The 25,175-nt window shown below is 38.6% G+C and overlaps 1 protein-coding gene across 1 annotated transcript in view; it reads left to right on the top strand.

The window, feature by feature from the left end:
- LOC108788658 (neuronal PAS domain-containing protein 2-like) overlaps window positions 1-25,175 on the top strand; it is a 135,464-nt gene that overhangs the window by 87,220 nt on the left and 23,069 nt on the right. Inside the window, exons 5-10 of the mRNA XM_018558481.1 lie at window positions 91-182; window positions 5,605-5,694; window positions 7,487-7,601; window positions 11,134-11,247; window positions 14,392-14,510; window positions 17,661-17,743. Of these exons, the coding sequence (XP_018413983.1) occupies window positions 91-182; window positions 5,605-5,694; window positions 7,487-7,601; window positions 11,134-11,247; window positions 14,392-14,510; window positions 17,661-17,743 (613 nt within the window). The remainder of the gene's footprint in view (window positions 1-90; window positions 183-5,604; window positions 5,695-7,486; window positions 7,602-11,133; window positions 11,248-14,391; window positions 14,511-17,660; window positions 17,744-25,175) is intronic.

Genomic DNA, 25,175 nt, shown 5'->3' with positions numbered 1-25,175 from the left:
TTACTGTATAGTGCACTGAATCTATGAAGACCATTTATAATGAAGTGTATACATTTTAGTAAGGTAAATTAAATTTTTTTGTTGTTGCAGAAATTACAGCACAGACAGACGCCTGTGAAATCAGGCAGGACTGGAAACCTTCTTTTCTTAGTAATGAAGAGTTTACCCAGTTGATGTTAGAGGTAAGAATGTTATGGCATATTCTTGCCATTATTTTAGGACTCCAAAAGTGCCATACATAGAGCTAGATTTTGTAATCTCTGCCCCCTAATGTCCAGAGTTGTGCTTTCATTCACATTCACGGTGCGGTGGTTTATCAGAACTGGGCTTTTTGTTTAGCCTTCCTTTGTCACTTCTTCAGTGATGTCTTAGTGATGGTGGAACCTTAGTATAATCCTTACTGTACTATCTTCTTGTAGCACACTGCTAGTATTGTAGGGTAATGACACATAAATAGAGGAAAGGTGAAGTAATTTAAGGCCATCCCATTCCAATTTGTTCCCTGGTCTTGACTTCTTCAAAAATATAAGAAAAATCTGCAATTGAAATGATAGGTTTTTTGGTTAATTAAAAAGAAAATTAAAATTGCTTTCCTATCCCGTTGTATAGTATACCGTCTACATGCTGAGCTCTGAGAACAGTTTTTTGTTAAGGAATAAGCGCACAGGCTGGGGTCCCAAAGGACAGTTCATGCAGACTTGACAAATAAAGCTATAAAAGAAGCTGAACACCTCTGGTTTTTACTTTTTGTTGCTTCTAGCTGACTTATGCAGCAACAGATTTTTCCTTACCAGAACAGCACTACCTGTCGTTGTTGCATGGGAGTGCTTTAGAGCTTGCAAGTGGGAGGGATCATATGGGGGGATGGGAACGTAAAGTAGTCATGTTAGTAAGGTATTGTCCTCCATCTCACTGAGAAAAACAGCTTCTTAAAGTGCACCTGTATCCAGAGTATGGGCATTAAACTGTTTACATATTTACATATCGTAAACAAGCAGCGGAAAATCCAGTCAAATTGGAGAAACCTTCTTGGGTGAAGGTCCTTGTGCAGGCTCAAAGATACTCTGAGCAGTTTGAAAGTAAAAGTAGATGATAAGACTGAGCTTCCTACCATTAACATACAATGCCTCCAAGCCTTTAACCAGGGACGTGCGGTCAGGTGAGGCAGAGCCTCGCCTAGTATTATGAAAGAAAAAGCTGTCAGGTTCAAGTCTGAAGCTGACAACTTTTTCTCCTTTCAGACTGGCTTCTAACACGTTAAGCAGCAGGGAAAGTCATGTACGGAGCGCTGCCTGTACAGGCGGTGCTTCATCCGGCTTGTGTAACCTAACATAGTGAGGCCAGAGCTACAACAGCTTCTTCTTGTTGTTGGAGTCTTCGGCTCTGTGGATGATTTGGATCAATGGCAAAGCGACATCAATCCATCAATGATCTCTGTGTGAAAGTGTAAAACCTGCTGGCATCCCACCAGCTTTTGACCAGCAGAGCTCATTCCCCTCATTCAAGTGACCATGTGGTGGACACAGCAGCTCCAAAGCTACTACCAAGCGCAAAGGTGCAAAGCATCTTGTGAAGCAATACAACCCAATTGTGGAAACCCATTGAAAAGCCATTCGTTTCCAAGATTAATTTTGAGTCACACTGGAAAAAAAGAATTATTCAGAGCAGTGGTGGCCTTAGAAATTATCAGCAGCTCTGCGGAAAAAGCCAATTAATGGTAGTGTGAGCAGTGCAACTCCCGCCAGCCAACGCAGGCAGGATGGATGTCAACATGTTTTCCATTTTCTAAGTGAAAGTGGAAAAAACACTAACATACTTTTATATGTGCCTTTCTAAATGTAATTTCCATCTCAGTTGTGCTATTCTAGTTTGCAGCACTGTTAATATATAGATCAATTATGTATGTTTCTCGCAGGTATGTTGTTGTTCAGAAGAGGCATCATTCAGTTTCATTATTTCTAGTGTCTAATGTCTAGTTAACTACAAAAACAAAGTAATAAATGCATGAATGTAAGACACAAATGTGTGTAGCGTCCCCCTCTTACTCCCTCCGCCTGTATTATCATCCTGGCTCCTCTCCCTGTACTGCCAATTTGCATGTATTAAAGATCATTGCCAGAACTTAGTCATCAGATTAATTTATTCGGAAGAACAATGAATGCAGTTCTGTGTAGATTCTGTATTTTTTTCTGTTTTTCCACTTGGGCAAGTGGAGGCACAATATGCCAAGAGTGAAGCACTTGTTTTCTTTTTGGAGCACTGAGTGGGTAGAATTGGCATAAGCAATGCTGCAATTATAGTGGTTATAGCGTAAGCATTTGAAGACGCTGTTCCTTTGGCACTGGTTGCCTGCAGGGGAGGACTAGCTTACCACCACCCTGGGAAAGAGGAAGGGAATGATGATGAGTACACCTGAGAATGCTGCACAACCTGGTCTGCGCTGTGGCTTTTTGAAAATGGCCAAGGCCAGCAGGACAGGAATGCCATCTTCAGCTTTACATAATCTGTGTGACTAACTGAAAAATGACATAAAATCCTAGGGATTACATTGCCCTTTGGATGTTATTTATATTTAAGGTGGAACTGTCAGAAGTAACACTATGAGGTTAATTTATAATACATTTGCGCAGCTTATAGCAATGCGAGTGACGTTTACAGAACATTATTGCCAACAGATGGAGCAGAGGAACATAGGAAATTCCAATGCTTCTCTGCTAAATCTAGTCACAGTATTGTGCTGTGAATGCCGTTTGCATCGCTATATGCTGTGAGAACATGTTATAAATCATCCCCTAAATGTATTATTAAAGTGGACCTTGCATAGTAAAAATAAAAAAAAAGCCTGTGGCGGAAAAGTTAGTAAATATATTTGCCTTACGCCGGCTTCTGCCCCCTGTTCCTAGGCAAGGGAGATGTCACCACACTTCTAGTGAGATCCCGTGGAATACTGCGTATTTCAAATCGCCTAATAAGACGCTCCTACATTGTGCTGGATGCACAGCGAAAAACCTTAATGTAAAAAAGTGTCAGCGTTGAGAATTTTCTCACAGTGCCCAGTGAAATTGAAATTTTGTTTGACATGTTTAAATGTGATAGGTGATACAAAAGCAAAGAGAAAGCTATATAACACATTTAAAACTCTGGCTGCAGGGGATTGCAGTGGCAGTCTGCTGTCTCTGATTTTTCTGTAGGTTAACGTATGTTGACCCACGGATCAGTGCCCCCCCTTCAAGTCACCCCCACAGCTGGGGGTGGCATCAGGGACTCCCTTTTCCCAGGGACAGACCCCTTGAAACAGGACAAACAGGAAAGAGCGACTGGGAAATGGGGACAAATAGTAACCATACATTTGGGGGACAACAGAGCTTACTTAAAGCTGGCCACACGCAGATGTCTATCATTTAGCTCAGTGGGCTAAATAAGAAAAATCAATACCCTAACAAGTCACTGCAGCTGTCTGGCAGAAGTTACTGATCTGCCAACAATTTTCCACCCAGCTCCTTTGATTTTTCAGTTGACGTTTGTCAAGCAGGTGGCGTCAACCACAGGAAACATTCTGGCTGATTCAGCAGAAAATGGCCAAAATGTAATCTATGTATGGCCAGCTTAACCATATCCAAAAAACCCCTCTGCGGACATCATCTTAAACAATGGTGCATCTAAGTCAATGTCACTTTTCATCCTGAAGCAAAGGGGATGTACGGTGGGAGGTAGGTGTAAAGAAGAGTTGTTGGAGGTTCAGAGTTATACATACAGCAGATGATGAAGTGGGCATGTTACCTGCAGATAACATTTTAAAGGTTGAAGATGTTATTTTGGAGCAGTGAAAATAAGTTTGCAAGCAGATAAAGTCATTTCAAAATTTACATACAATTTTGTAATGTATTAATTACAATACATCCTTTTAGATTCTATTATAGACAGATTACAGCAAGGATAACTTTGGTTTATCTTTCAGTGAAGCTGATATTTTCGCTGCCAAGTAACAAGACCTAAACATAGAGCTGACATTTGGGAAGATAGTATTATGTATAATTATATAGAAATGACAATTAATATGATGTGGTGCTTGGTTATAACAATGTTATGCTGGAGGAGACATGAAATAGACAAATGGCAACTGGAACTTTGCGAATATGACAGCAATGATTTGTGAAATTACACAGAATTGTGCTGAATGACAGAATGAAGTAATAATGATCCCTTTTCTCTGTCTAATATGTTCTTGTGTATAGTTTGTGTTTGTATAATGTGTGTGTGTGTGTATGTATATATATGTGTATATATATATATATATATATATATATACACACATTAGAGGTGCACGGAAATTGAATTTTTAGACCGAAACGAAAAAAAAATTGTCAGGCCAAAACCACAAACAATTTTTAATTTTTTTTCTAACTTTTTTAAAATATATATTTTTAATTTTATTCATTTGCTTTACTGACAGGGGCTTTGGGGAAATATTAGACCCCCTGATATTTCCCTTTTAAAATCGAAAAAGAGATTGAAGACACAGAGCCCTCTATCTCTTTTTCTGCAGCTCCCGTTATAAATGAACAGAAAGCCTCTATACTAAGTGCTCCTGTCCATTCATAAACTGTGAAGATAGTGTCAGTTACTATGTCCACAATCATGAATGAACAGGATGTGATGTAAAGCACTTCTTGTATATTTATAACTGGGGACACAGTAATCATACTATGTCCTTTATTATTTACAAACACTCAGCGATCAGCCTTCTGTGACACCGCTGACAGCTCTCTACTCCCTATTTACTTGTATGGCTTATGTGCGGTGAAGCCATTAGGTCAACACAATGCACAGGTGGGGTGCCTGTGGCCACATAACTTGACACATAATAATAAAAGCAAAAGAAACATAAATAATTTCTTTTGTTATTCTTATTATGTATTATTTTATATGGCCGCAGTTGGCGTGCCTATGAATTTTCTGGGCCTACCGCCTTCTCCGCACATGTGCAATACAGGCAAATAGCCTGTGAACATTCTAGACACGATCAGCTGTTCTGCCCTCATGCGTTCAGCCAACGCTGCCTGCAACTGCTGAGACCAGACTTCTAATGAAGTCCAGCAATCTGTTAGAACACCGGCTCGGCCTCCGGGGACAGCTGACAGCTGTCTCCCCTCTGCACTGCTCTTTATCCAGATTTGCTTGTTACAGGAGGCCCAGCTCTCCTCCCACACCGACCCGCTTGGCCTCCTGTGATAATGCTTGGCCTCCTGATAGTTTATCTTGCCCCTCTGAGCGCTGCCCTGTGTCCCCACCGATCCCTGTGGCCTCTGCCGACACAGGATGAGGGAGCAGCAGGGATCAGAGGTGACATAGAGCAGTGCCCAACGGGGAGGAGAGAAACACACACACATATACATATGTATATATGGAATTGACTAATTCCTGCTAATTTGATGTACTGTTCCAAGCTTACTAAGCCATTTCTATAAATAATCTTAGATAAAATAAATTGGTCTGCCATCTGTATGTTCTATAAATAGCCACTCCTGGCGCCATCCTCGGAATCAATGTTCTGTTTGGTTTAACACATTAAAAGAAGATTGAGTTTCCGTTTTTCTTTGTTAGGCTCTAGATGGCTTCCTCATTGCGCTTACCACTGATGGGATGATAATTTATGTTTCTGATAGTGTTTCATCTCTGCTTGGCCATTTACCGGTAAGTTATGTTCTCTTACAGTTTATCAGGATAGCGAATTGTGATGTATACATGCCATTTGAAATAGGACGATAACTCGCTTTTCTTTTGTTGATAATGATTTATTGTAATTTATTGTATTCCAGTTAAAAGTAAATGTCTAGTTACAGCATACTGGAGACTTTGCATTAAAAACACACACACACACACACACACACACACACACTCTATCTCTATATATTGAGGCCTTTACTCTGGGAACAGTATATAATCAACTTTAAAGTTAGATTAAACATTTCCTACTGTAAACCCTCGAAAGCAACCCTTGGGATGCAGTGCATATACCCTTTAAACTTTGTCTTTATGACCTTACGATCCCTGAAACAACTCATATCATAGCTCCCGGGTTTAGGAGGTCCTTGGAAGCTAAACATTGTTGTTAAAGGGTATGCGCAGACACCTGTAGATATTCTCACCACTATTTTAAATTTCTACAAAAATACATTCTAAAAGATTATTTGTGCTATATTATGGATTTTGCATAAACTACAGATTCTTACCATTGAATTTAACTGGTGTTTGCCTACAATAATTGGTATTATTTTTAGTGTTATTTCTTCTTGCCTATATTTAATTGCATAAAAAAACTATGTGATATTCATATTAAATAGAATTATTAGCGTCACAGTCACTGACAGTCACGATCAGTGGTATGTGATCGCTCAGTTCTCGATCAATAGAGCCAAAGTGTGACAGCTTCAATGTCTTATGTTTGCTCTAATTATGGGGATGTGTGTATTTCACTCTCCCCATATTATTTCCTTACTGTTTATCCTCACAGGTTTATATAAGAAAGACATCCTATGTAGCCTTTCTGGGCTTGCCATTTAGACTTTGGAATAGGAATATCTGCTACTGACAGGAGTCCATGGAGGTGTTCATTGAACACTCTATAAGAGGGTGAAAAACTTACCACAGTAACTGGCTTATGGGAATCCTATAGCTGTATAGATGTTTAAAGTTTACATTATGATAGCCCCATGGTCCTGCAAAGGTATTGACATATCTGCATCCATTTTTATTTTATATTTTGTCATCAACGTCATCTTGTTGTTAAATATATTTGTTTTCATCTTTTAAAAAAATTAGTCAATCAACATAATCTTTCTCTGAGTTGATTACATTTTTTGTGGGCCATTAACATAAAACTTTTAGAAACACTTATTTTGTATTCTGGGCTTCATTATGATTAACAAAGCCTGGAAACTTCAAAAGTGTCTGAAATAAAAATTCCTTCTATGTAAAATTGCATAATGAATGTAATCTGATTGAATTATATGGGGACGCCTGTAGATATCCTGCTGTCATGGGCACACAAGAATAATGAAGTCCCTATTGTAGAAGTTCAGCACCTTTTTTATGATGTTATTTTTGTAAAAACTGCCACAAGACTGCACTATTGGAGTCAACAAAGGTCTGTGTTTTATGCAGAGCTACTGCTCATCTGTATAGACCACAAGATTACAGAAAAGGAAAATCATCTCATGTTTGCCTTCTGACTCCCTTCACGCTCTAGTCCCCTTGTTGAATTCAGCCACCAATGTCCCACATTGGTCAGAAGAAGGATCCTAATTAAGGAAACATGTATCACAATTAACATTGTAAACTAACTGCCCCAGTCATTGGCATACAATTGCCAGGTGGAAAATAAAACACCAGATATGGGCAATAAAGAGAAAACTTAAATGTGAAATATTTGTGCAAATTAAGGCTACTATTTTACTGAACATGACAAAGCATACTTTTGTATCAGTCAGATTTAGTGGACCAAAATATATTGAATTTTCTGCCGGAGCGAGAACATGGTGAGGTGTACAAGTTGCTGGCACCACACATCCTCATGACAGAACCTCAAGAGTTTTTCAACAGTAAGTAACAACTCCTACTATGTTCAATAATATGCATGTGCTTAAGATCTAAGTGTTTTCTGGCTAACTATTATAAGTTTTGAGGCTGCAGGGTTTATGGTTTTTCTTGACACAATGTATATACTGTAGATTTACTGTGTATTGGTCTCTTAGAAGAAAAAGAACCAATGTAAAGAATTAAGCAAAAAAGTGTTTTGATCTGATAAACTGCTTCAAGAAGAGACATTCAAGGCCAGTTGTGCAACATCAGCTTGCAACGATGATTAAATATTTATTATAATACCGTATACTTAATACAACAAAATAATATTATTCATGTCAGGAAGTATATTTCAAAGAGTCCAATAAATAAGATGGTCATCTAAATTCCTCTATGTTTCCCTAGAGTTATTACTTTTATTACAAACATTGTTTAAATGCAATTGATACCAACAATGCATTGTTTCTGGGTCTGTACGATATATACATGGTGACCTAGAACAGTCTTAAGTACTAAAAGAAAACCCTTATTTTTATTAACTTCTTCCCTGAGCTATGTTTTTTTTTTCTTCTTATTCACATGTTAATTTTTAACATTTGCATTTTTTTCCTTCTCTAGCACTTGACTGAACATTTTCTTGGCACTAAATAATTTTAGTGCCTTTATAAAATTAAAATAAAATAGGAATATATTTCGCAGCTTCATTAGATTCTAGACTGAAAAAGAAATCTTGGTACTATATTATCAGTGAAATCTTGGCTCCCTTTCCCCATGTTCAGAATAACTAAATCACAGGAGATTAACCATGGTGCAAACTGTTGGCTGTCATTTCTGCAACCTGGGCTGGCTCAGTCACTGTTTGAGAAATATGCAAGGTCCATCCATCTCTCCTTTGGGATTGGGGTGGCATCTTCATCTCGAATACTAGAGGACCTGATGTTGCCACCAATCTGCAGAGTAACATTAACGTGTACAGTATATAAATGTAATGTATGGGTGTCAAAGGTGGGGGATTTCGGAAATACTTGTCAAAATAAAAACAAGCACAGAAGACACAAATTAATTGCCTTAATACTTTCACATTATTATCTTGTACTGTAAGATCAATACCTCTTCCCCACTTTACCTAAAACAGAAAATAAAAAGTTTTGGCAGTAGTTGGTCCTTAAGTTTGTCACTAGAGATTACCTACAGGAATAACTGCAGGCTCATTTCACAGCAAAGAGTACAATAATCATCTGCTAGTTACACAGAAAGAAGAATAGATTTTAGTGATAGGCAGCACCATGAAAACTGCTTGAAAAGATAATTCTCCTTTTACAATTGGACTTTAAATATAAATCTGTGCAATTAAGAAAGTAATACACATATAAAAACGTAGGTTTTGTTGTTGTGTCCTATTCATCACAGCAGTGTATTGAAGGATATGCACTAACAAGTGAAAGATCTTCGATTGGTTTGACTATGAAAATTCTGTAATATACAAAGTCATTTGAAAATGCATCTTGTGCCATTGTATGAAATTCACTGTCTTCGCCTGCTCAAAAAGGAAATTACAAAGTTACTTGATGGTTCATTTGTCAGCTTTTAGAAAACAAAGAGAATGGTTATACTGGACTGTTTATCCTGACACAATTGCTTAGAAAAGGATACAGCTCCTGCCAAGAGGTACCGCTACAGGCTATTCTCTGAGTAGGTTTAAGCATTCATCTTTTATTGCAAGATGCAGTCTGCTTCCTAAAATAATGTGAAGTTATTTTCATACATTGTGTTCTGAGCTGTAATAAAATATTTACTATGATTTTAGGGTTCCCTAACCCCTATTGATCTTAAAGCAGGAGAACTACAGACAACAGATAATGATGGGTCTTTGCTTTTGGAAATTAGCTATTTCCAATATTAGTAACCATACCAGTGTTCAGGGGTATCCGGGGTCTTCTTTAGCAAACTGGCGCATTAATAAAAGTGTGTCCCATGCCTAATAATGTGTTTTGGATGAACTTAGGGCCCCTTCACACCTATGTGCTTATATCTGTGCATTTTGTAGTGTGCTGACACACCTTGGGGTCGATTTACTAAAGGCAAACAGGCTGTTCACTTTTCAAGAGAATTTTCCATTAGCTTAGTGAATGAGGTGAAGCTCTACTGACTTCCATCATCCAATCACGTGCAAGCAAAAATACTGTTTTTTTTTTATTTTTCTTGCATGTGATTAGGTATCCTTATCAAAGTTAATTTTCACCACATTCACTAATCTAAGGGGACATTCCCTTGCAAAGTGAACATCTTGTTTGCCTCTAGTAAATCAACCTCTTCGTGATAAAGCAGCTTGTTCACCTTGAGTAAGCCTCAATGCATGAAAAAAAAAAAAAAACCTGCACTATTTTTGGCCCACGTAGCACACCCCAATTCACGGTCATTCACATTGTTGTGGTGTGCTGAAGAACCGGTGTGTTTGTGTTAGGTTGCCATAATACATGGCAACATACATAGAACATTTGTTGTTTTTGGTTGCCTTACCCACATCATAATGGGTTTCGACGCACATATGAACATGTGCACGTGGTGTGAATGGACCCTTAAAGAGTACAATAGCTGCAGCTTTGAAGCAGCAGTCCTTCTAGGTAATGGGAGTTTTAGTCCTCTTACTGTAATTAGAAAAACAATTGAGGACATCAGCTTGATGTAGGTAATCTTACTGCTCATTTTAACAGTGCTAGTCTGACTCATTGAAAACAATGCACTCCATTTGGCTGATAGCTTATCTCAACAGTTGTTAAAGTGTATCTGAGCCGGAAAAAAACAAATTTAATAATTTGCAGCTTACCAATCCTTAAAGGTGGTGGCTGCATTAGTCCTCTTATTACAAGCTTTTTTTAATTTATTTTCACCTGGTGATCAATTCAGTAACACATTTCCTGTCTTAGCGTGGTTCTACTCTATGGAGGAGCAATAGTCACCCTAGGACAGCAGCATTTTTTAATCTGTGGATCGGGTAGTATGAGAAGTACTAGCATATTTAGGTTGACTTGACTGACAAATAAAAGTTTTTTTCCCCCTGTTGGGATAAAGGTTTTACAAAAATAAAGGAAAGCTGACCATTGTGAGCATTCCTGTCAGTATTAAATGATTTGTGTCAACCCTCTGTCTGCCACTTTTGCTGGACAGCTTTGCCTGTTAAGCGAAATTGAATAATGACAGACTAAGTGGCCGAATCACTAGGTGAAATAATAGGGGGGGGAAAGCCTAAAAAAAGAAAATGAATGCAGCCATCACATTTAAGGTTTGGTAAGGAACAATATATTCAAATTATGCTTTTGGGTTCAGATAAGCAGAAAGTGTAATTGCACTAAACCATCAGGTGATGAAGAGATTTCTATATTTAAAACAAAAACAAAATGTGCTGGGGCAAGCTTTGAAAATGTGAAATGCATATCAAAATCCAATTTAAAGTAAAAGCAGCAACATGCTTGCACTGAAAATACACTATACATTCTCTTTTATTGAAGATTAAACCTGTAGTATATTACCCAATCTTTTTTTTTTTTCCAGATGAAAAACAATTGGAGTTTTGCTGTCATTTAGCAAGAGGAAGTCTTGACCCAAATGAACCTCCCACTTATGAATATGTAAAATTTGTTGTAGATTTTAAGTTTTTTACACATGGTGAGTATTTTTAATTTCTTTAAAATTCTTCAATATTTAATGAAAGTGATAGGATAATATTCCACATTTAGTGAACCATAAGCATACAGGCTAACTGTAGACCTGTGTCAGTCAGTTGTTGTTAAAGAGACTTAGAAGCCTAATAAAAAATGTCATAAAGGCAGGCTGTAAAAAAACAATAACAATAGTTACTATTGTTGCCGCCGGTGACTTTATTCTTCACTCTTATGCAGAGCTACACCAACCTCTGGGAACCAACAGTGCCATCATTTACATGCAGTCTACTGAAATATAGTTTTTCTTAAAGTGTAACTCGAGTTAAAACTGCCAAAACTTTTTTTGCTTTAAGCAGAGTAGGAAAAGGTTACCACCCCCATGGAGGAGATTTCCCTGCAATTTTCGTTACAGAAACACAACAGAAAGTCAAGGAAAATGTTCCCAAAATGTGCAAAACGGCAGGAAAATGTCACTTTCGGCATTTAGCCGAAAGTGCCATTTTCGGCCGGCACCCCCCCTTCACTTTTCGCCCGGGGCCCGCGCCCCTGCTGCACCCCCGGTTGTTACGCCACTGCACTGGAACAGTAGTTGTGATTAGAGGATATCCATTCTACTCATCTCTGTCCTGGTGACATCGGTAAAATGTTTGACAACCATAACTTTCTCTTCCAGGGAAAATGTTACCTGGGATAGATAGTGAGGTAAGATCTCCTCAAAGAGACACAGAAAGCTTTAAAATTGACAAAGGTTTTAACTCCGCATCACTCTGTCCAAAGCCAGAAATAACAGTGGAGATTCAATGAAGGCTTTGTGACAAAGTTCTGGCATTATGTTTGTATCTAGAACTTTTGCGCCAAATTCATAAAAGTTTTGCTAGTTCCATAGTTAATACCAATACAAGCATGTGCAACAAATTCACAAAGTTCTTATTTGCAACATTTTCCTGAATTATCGCTAACTGTGGCTGGCTGTGAAGAAAAAATTAGCAAATAAAAAAATTAGAATTAAAATAACTGGGGGTAATTAAGACTACTTTAATGTTGGAGTAAACAGGGTTCTCTCCCCCCCCCCCCCCCCCTCCCAACTCCCTTATTACTGGTTGCTAAGATGCTGTTGGCCCATAGCATCATTGGTTGCTAGGACACTGTCGGCTGCACATCGCCTTTAGTTGCTAGGATTGAGTCAAACACATGGCAAGAAATCAACCAATGATTCTGTGCAGCAGTGTCTGCACCACTCTTTATGAATTACATGGAACATGTTTAGTGGAAGACACTGATCGGACCAGGCCAGAATAAGTATTTCTCTTGAGCCTCAGATTTGGCAATCTGAACCTGCCTTTTTTTTAATTAGGCTTAACAAATTTACTGTATGGATTAGTGTTATTAGGGAATAACATAAATGCTTCCTTATTCCTGCAATACACCTCATCTGCTTCTGTGATTCGATTGGTCAGTTTCTAATTTACCCGATTGTACGCATTGTGTATACAGTAAAATCCATGTGCGGTCATCCCTATACTACTGACACGCAAGCAATACATGCTGGTATCTTACCTGATTGTACATATTGTGTATACAGTAAAAATCCATGTGCAGTCATCCCTATACTACTGACACACAAGCAATACATGCTGGTACCTGTATGGCTTACAGTCTGCAAGAGATTGGGTCTACTACCATGCAGAGCAGCAATGAGGATTACTTTTGTGGTACTGGACCATGTCATGTTATCCTTCAAGGTTCCAATGATCTAGACTATAAGCTCTGTTTGGTCAGCTACCGTAGATTAGTAATCCAATAGAAAAAACCTGCTATATATCCTATTGCATGGATGAACTGAGGGCCTCAGAGAACGTGACCTGAAAAATCAATAAAAAAAAAAAAACTTGATCCATAAAATATCTATCTGATCTACTTACAACTCATGTTCCACACACCTATAGGTTTGGAAAACAATCTCCTTATTTCTTGTGTACATAGTATCCAACATCATTATGTAGGTTGGCTTACTCCACCCACATTTGGGCATAATTGTGGTAAACAAAATGTGTGACGGCAGCTTTGCAACCTTTTATAAAATGTTATGAATTTTTATTCTTACAATCAACTTTGCATTTGTGATGATTACAAGCTTCTATAATATTGAAACACAATACATGTGTTAATTAGATGCTGAACATTGTAACCATGACTAATGTCACTATTTCTAATGTCATTGTGACTAATTCAGCCATTGTACTAATTTGACAAGAGTCGAAAACATGTCATTATGAAAACATGACTGTGAAGCTTCTCTGTTAGAGGGCTTATTTGGGCCTTCAACTCTTTCAGGATTGTGGGGTTGAGTTGGTAAATTACCAACAGACAGTGAAACAGCATCTGCTCAATGCATTGCTACTGCCAACAATACTTACATTATCATCTGTATACATTATAATCTATGTAATTTGAAAAACACCTGTTTACATTCACTTTTAATGAAAAATGAGTGTTGTGCACATACCACCATTCAGATTATTATGGTAAATAAAAGCAAGTATCTGGTTGAAAGGCTTTCCTCTGCACTTTAAATATCAACCTGTTGGTCTGCTGGATGCCTAAATATACCTTTTCATCAAAATGGCTCCATGATGACAAAGAGACATCTCAGCTGGAGGTTCCAATCTTCCTTGTACACTGTGCACAGACACACAGAAACACACATTAAAGGCTTTATTATGTTTTTGGCTTTAGGGTGGACATGGTAGTTGAGCTTACCAAACTGATTTCTCTGTGAAAAAAGGTTTTGGCTTTAATCATGGAAGCTTGACTGCCATGTATGCCATTTACATGCAGTTTCATAAAACGCAGATATGCCTTTTGGCCACTGTTACCCTTTTTTTTTTTTTGTGGCCAAATGCGATTTTAGTGTCTGACACCTATATAACTAACACATGGATTAGAATGCACACACATGGTTTGCAGAAAGTTAGTCATATTACATTGTTTCTGTTTTATGTGTGTAGGTACAATATGTGTTAGCCATGTTAAAAGCATGCTATGAAATATGTTCATCTGAACTGCTGACAGCAGGAGCGCTGCACTCTGAGCAGAATAAAACATCTTTAACATTTGCTGATGTGGGGACCTGTCCAATTTATTACAGTGCCTACATCTTCATTTAATGGTTTTGAGTCAGCTGTTGCAAGGGCATTCCGGTCAGCCAGCGAAGAACAGATATGTCTTGTAGCCACAGTAAGACTTGTCACTCCACAATTTCTCAAGGTGAGTGCAGCCACTTTTTCAACAGTATGGTTTGCTTACTACTTCCTATAACTAATCAATAGTGTACACATTTAAATAAATTATTGATAATCCTTTATTATATCGTTTGTCATTTCTACTTTCAAAACCAAATGTGCAAATCAGCCTCCTCGTGTTTCTTCCCCACTGTCCAGTACACAGATTAGTCTTTCCCTAGTGAGATCCCACCCCCAGCACACACACATTGGTCTCTCCTCCAGCACACAATCTCTGGTTTCCTTTCTAGAGACTCCTCAGTTTACAGTCCCACACAACCACCATACAATTGTACATTGAACACTGTGCTCCCAAAACACATTGTAGTCTGGAGATTCGGCACTCAGAGTGAAACTCAGTTCAGCAGAAGCCTCTGCCCCCTTCCTCCTCTGCAATAGCAGCTTTCTCCTTGCTTCTTAAAGTGTAGTCCAGGATTGTGTTGCTTGTGTTAGGACACACATTGCTATCTCATGTGTATCCTGCCCTTGTACAAACACATTACTCCCCTCCTGCGCATACTGCCCCCTGACATACCCTCCACAGTCTTCTCCTGCAGATGCTGCCTGCTGTCATACCGTCCACACTTCTCTCCTCTACATATTGTCCCCTGTCATACCCTCTACAGTCTGCTCCTGCACATACTGCCTCCTGTCATACTTGCCACACTCCTCTCCGGCACATACTGCCTGCTGTGATACCCTCCACACTTCTCTCCTGCACATACTGTCCCCTGTCATACCCTCCACACTCCCCTCCTGTGCATACTACCCCATGTCATACTCGCCACACTTCTCTCCTGTACATACTGCCTGCTGTCATACCCTCCTCACTCCTCTCTTGCACCTACTCCCAGCAGTCATACACTTTACACTCCTCTCCAACACATACTGCCCTCTGTCATACCTTCCACGCTCCTCTCCAGGACATACTGCACTCAGTCTTACCCTCCACACTCGTGTTATGCACATACTGGCTGATGACATACCCTCTGCACTCCTCTCCTACATATACTGCCCACCAAGACACTTCTTTATCATTATTTTTTATCTTCCCAACCTTTCCTGTTCTGGAACAGGCACACTTTTGCTAATAATTATAATTAGTATTATTATTATTTGGTTTTATTTATGTAGACATAATGCTGAAAGCTTGAGATATTAAAATTGTGTTGCTTGTAGCTTCTATTACTTCTAGTACTACAAATTGAACCCCAATTCCCAAAAAGTTGTGACGCTGTGCAAAATCTACATTAACACAGAGTGCAATAATTTGCAAATCTCATAAACCCGTATTTTATTCACAACAGAAAACATATCAAATGTTTAAACTGAGAAAATTTACTATTTAAAAAAAAATTGAAATTGATGTCAGCAACACAACTCCAAAAAGTTGGGACAGGCCATGTTTACCACGGTGTAGCATCTCATCTTCTTTTAACAATGCTCTGTAAATGTCTGGTAACTCAGGAGATCGGTTGCTGGAGTTTTGGGAGAGTATTGTTGTCTTATTCTTGCCTGATATAGGATTCTAACTGCTCAACAGTCTGGGTCATCTTTGTCGTATTTTTTGTTTCAAAATGCACTAGAAATGTTCAATTGGTGAAAAGTCTGGCCTGTTAAGCACCTGGATTCTTCCACTACGAAGCTATGCGGTTGTCATAGATACAGTATGCGGTTTAGCATTGTCATGCTGCAATATGAAAGGCCTTCCCTGAAAAAGACGTTGTTGGGATGGGAGCATATGCTGCTCTGAAACCTGGCTATATCTTTCAGCATTGATGGTGCCATTCCAGATGTGCAAGCTGCCCATTCCATACACACTAATGCACCCCTATACCATCAGAGATGCAGCTTTTGATCTAAGTGCTAATAACATGCTGGAAGGTCCCCCTCCTCTTTGGTCCGGAGGATGCGGAAACCATGGTTGCCAAAAAGAATGTAAACTTTTGCACTTTGCGACAGCCCATTTTAAATGTGCTTTGGCCCAGAGAGGATGGCGGCATTTTCACAGATTGGTGAACCTCTGCCCATCTTACTTTTGAGATACCATAGCTTTCTAAGATGCTCTTTTTATACCCAATCATGTTACTGACCTGTTGCCAATTAACCAAATAAGTTGCACAATGTTTTTCCACCTCTTCCTTGTTAGTACCACTTACTTTGACAGCTTTTTGTTGCACTGTCCCAACTTTTTTGAGACGTGTTGCCGCCATTAATTTAAAAATTACCGTACATTTTTTCTTAAAATTGTAAATTTTCTCAGTTTGAACATTTGATATGTTTTCTATTTTCTATTGTGAATTTATGAGATTTGCAAATCATTTTCTATTGTGAATTTATGAGATTTGCAAATCATTGCATTCTGTTTTTATGTAGAGTTTACACAGCATCCCAACTTTACTGGAATTGGGTTTTAATTTTTAAGCTTAAACCAAAAAAAATCTCAGATTTAATCGGTTTCTTATATTAGGGGCATTTCCTCCCCTCCTTCACTTTCCTTTCCTGTAGCTTCAAAGTATATTTAAAGCCAATTTTTTTTTTGTTTGTCTTGGATAGAGTGTAGAAGTGTTGTAACTTCTGTCGAGTTTTTATTACTGTCTGTGCCCCCACTGGGATGTTATACCTTCTCCAATTGTCTTGGTGACCATTAACACCGGGACAGAAATTGATGGGAAATTCAATTTTACGGTTGTTAGAGGGTTTTTTTTCTTCACATAGAAGAGATTGCTTCTTACTTGACAGGAATTGACCTATTCTATCCACAACTTGAAAACAAATTTTGGCTTTAGATATACTCATTCCCTGTGTTTCAGCTTCTATAGTAATACTGGTAACACACGTACATAGTTACTAATATAAATAATTACACTGGCTATATCTATTGCTGATTTTATTATATTGCTGGGCAGAGATGTGTCTTCAATCTCCTGGGTACATGTCAATCTTCTCAATAGTTGTAATTGGTCTAAAGTGCTGATCTTGGCATGCTGCAATTGAAGCCATGTGGTTGATGCTTAATCTATATGTTTAACCCTGAACTCTTAAAAAGTGTTACCATGGAGTGCCTTAAATATCACTATGAATTCTGAAGACCTATGGTTACAGTTACCTATATAATTTTATTGTATGTATGCAGGAACTGTGTAATGTTGAGGAGCCCTGTGAAGAATTCACGTCAAGACACAGTTTAGAGTGGAAATTTCTATTTTTAGACCACAGGTAAATGATCCCTTATCTTTTATATATTTGTGCTTATGAGTTATGTTTACATGGGACATTAGGATGAAATTTTAGCAAATATAAATTGCATGTTTACAGCATTCTTTCTGTTAAGTTGTAATGTCAAAACGCAAGTGGTGGCAGAGTTGGCAGATCCAACGATATCATAGGTGCTATAATTATTGAAGGAATGTAATGGGATCCCGGTTCATTTTACAAATTAACAACTCATATTTTACTATTCTGAAATCAGATTGATTGCACTACTATCCATTCAGACAGCATCTCCCAGTGCGATTCATCTACAGACACTGCTGGGAATGCTGACATTATATGTAGCAGTCTGCCTGTGTTTAAACCTCAAGCTGTGTGCAATCATGTGGGAGTGGAAGTGTGCCAATTACAGGCATAGAGGCAGATGATTTTGGGAAACCTTATCTACACGTCGCTATGATTGGAAGAAATTAAATTGGATTTAGATTGAACGGAAAGGTCATTTGAAAGCCCAATTCCACCCTGTCAATTTTTATTGCAGCCTGGGGCCTTGTAGGGGGAAATTTTACCTCTCTTCCTGTCCCAGTAACCATGCTGTCACCATGATAAGAACAGAAGGAAAATCTCCAACTCTTACTGTACTGCTAGCGCAGAAAGCGTCAATGGATTTTGTTGATCACTTTACTTCTAGGCTAATTGATTGTTTGCACTTGGTAATGGGCATTTTTTATTCTGATTTGGAAGGAGTTACATATCATTGGTTTCTTTATCTGTTATTGCTTGTGTTTGTCTTTAGTCACACTTGCCCTGATTAAGGTATTCTTGTGTGGCTCCTAAATGTAGCATTTGTCTGTTGTGATAAAATAAAAGCTGTTTTCTTACCATATTGGAGTACTACATAAATCTACAATAGGGAATGGGAACACAGCACTTAAAAAGTATGGTAAAGGAAGTAGATAGCACTACTTAGATTGTTCTTTTAATTCACAAACAGGGTGATACATGTATCTGTAAAAAATAAGTCAAGGCAACTGGACTTGCTGTATTTTTCTTTGGAAAGAAAAACACAGCAAGTCCAGTTGCTTTGACTTATTTTTTACAGATATACCATGACCTGGATGAATGAGAACCTTCACAGGCATAGGGTGATGCATGGTAAAACCGCCCCTTTAACAAGGCTTTAAAAACTGACTATATAAAGAGGACTGAACTTTGTGCTCATTACGAGAATAAGTACACTGGCTGTTCTAAATTTAGAGCAAACAATGTGCTAGCAGATGCTGTGTGTTCTAAATTTAGAACAATCAGTGAACATATTCTCCTAATGAGTCCAGTCTGCTTTTATAAGCAGCATTTAAAACCTTGATGAAGAAGAACTGTTTTTACCCCCTGAAATGTGTTGGATGTTTTCTTCTGTAACTCCTTGCTATTGCAATGCCCTTAGTGTAAAAGAGTCACTTAACCAGAGCCAGTGGGCTCCACTGACTAGATATGGCCAATGAATATCGGACTCTAATTACCCAACATCCAGCACCTTGTATCTAGACATTTTGACTAGCAGTTAAAAGTTGACAGATGTTCTAGTTTGCCCCTAATTAAAATTAAAAAATGTTTTTATTGCTGAGTGTTTCCCTGTTGAAGATTTCCGCTTCCTTCCTGTTTTTGTTCCTGGGAGGGGAAATAACAGCGCTGTGATCATCTGGTTTCTCCTGTAAGATGATTTTAACATAAAAATATTATTTAACCTTTTCAATGCCAGGAATGCAGAACAACCAGCTAAACCAAGTTTAATAATATCTTGGAATTTCCCAAGAGTTCTGACGTGCCTAACATTTTTAACTTTTTACTATACTACAGTTGTTGCTAGGCCCATCCAAAATATTTAAGAATATATATTATATTAAACTTTTCCAGTACATTATTACATCATTAAACCACTCAACACAATATATACAATGTATATCCCTCTTTAAACCCCTCTTTCCAACCTCTACATATCATTTTAAATATGCATCATCAAATAGGCCAACTGTTAGATTTACTCTCCATCTTGCTCCGGGTTGGACCTGGAAAACCAGGGTCCACAATTTTACACGCTAGGTCTTAAATATCTCCAAAAACCCTTGGGTGACCTTGTACCATAGACCTATCCCCAGCCTCACCAACTATGAATTCCTATTTATTACCACCAGACAAACGATTGCTAAGGCCTGGAAACAAACATAAGTACCGTACTTGATATGTTTTCAGCTCCAAGACTAGATTAGAGCAAAAATTAGTGGATGAGAGTGTGTTAATGAGAGTGACAAAATAAGTTTGTTTGTCAGCACGGAGGGAGGAGTTATATTTTATCAGGGCAGCTTTGTACAGGGTAAAGTCTTGCAGAGACCTAGTTCTCCGCCACAGTCGCTCAAGAGCGCGGCTTTGTCTTTTTTGATGTTTGGTAACTTCACTTTGCCACGGTTGTAGCAGGCGTGGTCTAAGTCTGCGCGTGTTATATATATATATAATTACATAATCCTCCTGTAGATGAAATTACTGGCTAGTTGAGGGGTTTAGTCTTTGGTTTGGGATTAGCACAGAGATCAAATCTGTGATTTACCTGCATAAACCAGAGAAGGGGAAGGGTCATCAGTTCATAGCCTATATCAAAAGATAGATATACATAGATATACATTTAATATAAAGCTTTTTATAGAATTGGAGACCTATGCTGAGAAGATAGACTACTGTTGCTGACGTCTTCTGAAAATGCTGATCGCCTGTCTGTCTCTGATTTTAATTTCTGACCTGGAGCAAGTATGCAGCAAGTGAAGTAAGAACAATAGATCTGCATACCTGTTCCAGGTCAGTAATGCATAAATGTATTAAAGTAACTGGATTAGCATGACAACCAGGAAGCTAACATTTTCAGAATAAAGGCTAAACCCCTTGCAGCCCACACGTTGTTTGGGGATTTCTAGCTGAGTGAAATAGGGGAATCGAACAACATTGGGGCACCTGCAAACTTCTAATAAATACAGGTGAGATTATTGTTGCTCAGATGGGCTTGCCGATATTTGTCCATAAAGAATACCTGTCATGAGAGGAATGTGTAGTCTGCCATTGCTAACCCCTGATTATGAAAATTCGGGTTTACTGGCTGACCTGCTGACATTCTTGTTCTACTATGTTGAGTCACTGCAGTGGAACATGTATACAGAGAAAGGCTTCATTCTGAGTTTCTTAACATGCGTAACTGTTCCAGGGCAATGATTCAGAACATTATGAAGATAATTCTTCAGCATAAAAGCCAGGCAACCAGTGGTTTGGTCAGTAATGGCAGCCCCTGTATTTCTCTCATGACAGGTTTACTTTAAGTTAAAAAAAGAACCCCGAGTAGAATCAAACATAACCCTTGCAGTGGCACTCCCCTCACACTGCAAGGGCTAAATGCTCGTTTTCATCTAGGATCTAAAAAAACAAATATATTCTCACCAGAACCTTGATCCTGCCTGACTGCTAGACTGGTCCCTTCAGCCTCGTTCCCTTTCTGCTCCCATAATGGAATGTCCCTCGGCATATTAGTCATGATGATTCACAGATCCTTAGATCACCAGGGTCTGGGGAAGAATTGGCTGCAGGCAGTGGTCTAGCAGCCTGGTGGGATGGGTGTTCGGGTGAGTATATCTATATATGTTATTTTAGACCCTAGGCAAAAACAAACACTTAGCCCTCGCAGTGCACAGGTAGCCCCACTGCAAGGGTTACATTTTATTTTTTACCAGAGGTCTTCTTTAAACATGCATCTCTTGGTATAATTTTAACCCTTAGCTATTTATGTTACCCAAGGATCCCCCTTTACCAAAACACATATTCAAGCTAGCCATTTAAATTCAGAAACATAGGCTTTGGTGATAGGATGTAGCAGGAGGCAGTCTGCAGCAGCTGATTTTATATATCTTACTCATTGAGTTAGAAGATGTTCAGAATGTCTCATCGTGGCAGGCCTGGGCTGGTTGATTGATATCTCTGGAATATGACTGAAGAAGGGCTATTGTATTCAAAGTCCAACTCCAGCTAAAACATTTCATTTTGTATAGACTGCAGACGGGATAGTGCTTCAGGAATTGGGGGAAATCTCTCCAATGGGGACAAAGTATGAAAAAAAAGCACATTTTTAGTAGCGTGACGGTTAAAACTTCTGACAATGCTTTTCTTGCTGTTCCAGCCTTACTGTTCCAGGGACAACCCGCATTTCCCACTTCTACGTTAGTCACAGGGACATGAGGGAAAAACTCTCCTGACATAAATGTTACCTGTTTCCCACTAAATAGCATTTTAGGTAGATTTGGCATTCAGGTGTATTTATGGGCTAAATCAACAGGTTTTAATAATACAGCAAAGCTATACTGCTTATCCATCCACCCATGTGTATTGAGTTTGGCATCAGTATAAATGCACAATCATAGCTGCTCCATTTGATCAGATATTTTTGGTCTTGTACTCATAGGAATACTGTTATGCTTTACATGCAAGGGTTGACATCTATTGCCTGTGCTGCACTGGGTCCAGGATATGTGCATTGTGCTAAGAAGTATATAGTTGAACAGGAAGAGAGGTAGTATTTGTTGAACAGTGGGCTATTAACATGCATTACCTTACAAGAAAAAGGGGAACTATAAAAAAGACCATTAGGATTACACTGGAACTGAGATGTCAAGGTCATTTGCTGTGTTTTCTCAAAACTGTGAACATGTGCATACCTGGAATTTGCATATTTACCTCTATTGTTGTTGCAGTATTTGCTTTTAAACACACCAATGTTCTACTGTAATCAAAATGTATAGCCCCGGTGCCCAACCTGTAGCCCAGGGGCCACAGGCAGCCCTTTGGCACTTATTGTGTGGTCCTCAGGGTCTCTGCAGAACGTAGTCTGTGTTTTCCTTACCTAGGTGCATACTCAAGCCAGTGAAGGTAAAATATTATTTAGACTGGCATCTAGTAGTTGAATGGATTGTTTTTTTATTTCATACTATCTTACTTTTTCTGAGTTGTCCATCCCTTTTCTCTTTTCATGTATTTTTTTTTCACTTGGATCTGGTATTGCTGAGGGAAACATCAAATGTAGCAGAAGTCATTTGTAAGAGAGCGGTAGGGTGCACAAAGCACTGATTTGTAAAGGGGCAGTCATCTGTCACAGTTTCATGGAATTTTTTTTTCAACCTGTGATCGTCTTCTGAAACATATCCCTGGCCAATGAATGTCATCTAAACCATGTTCCAGTCTCCTGCAGCAGTCTCTGACAATTTCATGTAGCATGCCTATAATCTTTGACTATCTCATTTTGCATGTCTACAGTGTCTGGCAGCTTTCTGTAGAATAACCTGAATATTATGTGCGAAGATCTGGGGACATCAGTGGCTCACATTACAGACCCTCTATATCATGAGAGTTGACCACCATTGCTTTATAGTTTTGTAAACAAGCTAAGGTCACAGCCTGAAGCCTTCAGAAGAAACATCAGAGAGTTCTCTATGAATATGAATCAATAGCCCCTGAACTTTTCATCCTAAAATCAGCGCTTTTGAAATGGACGTCATGCTGGTTTATAAATATGCCAATTCCATTATAAATTCAGTGTTTACTTTGTGTTTTTTTAGTTAATGCAACATATACCCATTTCCTAACTTATTCTATTGCCCACACCCCTGCCCAAATATCCTATACTGTAGGTTCAGTGTAACCCTGGTCTCCACATTCTACAGTAGTGCCAGAATCTGCTATGGCAAAGGCAGCCCATCTATGTTAGATTACTGAGGAGAGGCAGTGTGTGAACTAGTTTGGGTTTACTAATGATTTTAGGTCCACTCTAACACTGCTGGTCATTAAGATGTGCTTGCTATGTAATACCTACTCCCAGATTGACCCCCCTCTACGAACAAACCCTTAAATCATAAAAATGTATTATTTTGACTCTGCCAACAGAAATGTCCCAGATAGATGTCATAGCATTTAACTGGCTTTTATCTCTAGCTGTATACTCTATTGAATTACTATTTTTATTTATTAACAGAGCAGCAAAGTCAACCTGTTATTTTGCAGCAGAAACATAGACATTATGCCCTACCATTTTGTATATGTGTGTTATCTGGGCAGAAGTTTAGATGAAAAGGTGGAGAGTTAAGAGTAGATTTTAGTGATGTTAAAACTGTCAAACCTAGTTTTCCCACAACCTAACCTCCGAGTGCTATGGTGGCAGGAAAATAGGATGGAAGCACTAAGGACCATATTCTGCCTGACACGTTGATTACACTTTTAAAGCACAAGCTGTTTCAACACTTTTTAAAAAATGTGCTTTTTTAACAAATACAGGGCTACCAAACAGTGTTGTAAATATAACCTATTACCTCTTTTTCCTGTTGAAAGCTATGAGTGTAAACAGTACTGTGTATACATTCAGAAGCTGCACTTTATTGAGAAAGCTAGTCAGATGACCAGCATAACATCTTCAAGAAAAATACAGCAGGTCCAGTTGCCTTGATTTATTTTTTAAAGATAGCTATGTAGCAGTGCACTCAAACATTCATCAAAGATCACAAACTGCTAGAAGCAGGCAGCTCTTGCAAGAATTTAGCTACTGAGTAGAGGACACATGTCTGTAAACTAGGACTGGCTTTCTAAAAACCATTTGTTTGAGAATTGCCAGGGTTTATCTAAATGTATGCAGGAGCTGTCTGCTTCTAGCAGTTTGTGGTCTTCACAGATCAAATGAATGCATCACAGCACAAAAATCATAATTTTTGGAACTTAGTTGGGAATATATGTAATCAATCGGCTATGGAAGCAAATGCCTGGATTGTTTTAAGCCCTTGACTACAGTTACAGTGCAGATGCAGAGAAGCTGAATATAAAAAGAGCAGTGCTTGCACTGGGCTAGCCTGTGCTGACAGCCCCAAGGCACAGAGAAAGAAAAGGCAGAGGTAAATGTTTATATTTATATTCACCTAATTAGTTTTTTTCCCCTCTTCATTCTTCTTTACTGCATTATGTTTAGTAACATGCTTTAAAGGTGTATTTTGAATTACCTGATGGTTTATCCAATCATATGTTAAATCCTAAAACGTTCTATAAAGTTGTACAGAAGTCTGCTTTACATGCTATCATTCCCTGTGACAATTAGGCCCTCTGTAGCATTGACGTTTTGGTCACTGTTTGTTCGACATGCAGTTCAGACAAAGCAGTATTTGCTCTTCTTTCATTGCCCACAAGTTTAGTAGAGGATACATCTTACCAGTCATGTTATCCTTTCACATCAGCAATAAATTACTATTGATGCTCGGGCACTTCTATAGTTATAGGAAAGCTTATGCTAGAAGTCAAGTTATTTGGTTTATGCATGAAATATATAGTTTATGTATTGCAATATATAATCGGTCATTTTAATGCATTATAATGA

The sequence above is a fragment of the Nanorana parkeri genome, unplaced genomic scaffold (genome assembly GCF_000935625.1).
Source record: "Nanorana parkeri isolate BGI_ZX_2015 unplaced genomic scaffold, ASM93562v1 scaffold342, whole genome shotgun sequence".
Taxonomy (NCBI): Eukaryota; Metazoa; Chordata; class Amphibia; order Anura; family Dicroglossidae; genus Nanorana; species Nanorana parkeri.
Note: the sequence above shows the minus strand (reverse complement) of the source record. Positions and strands in the feature narration are given on the sequence as shown.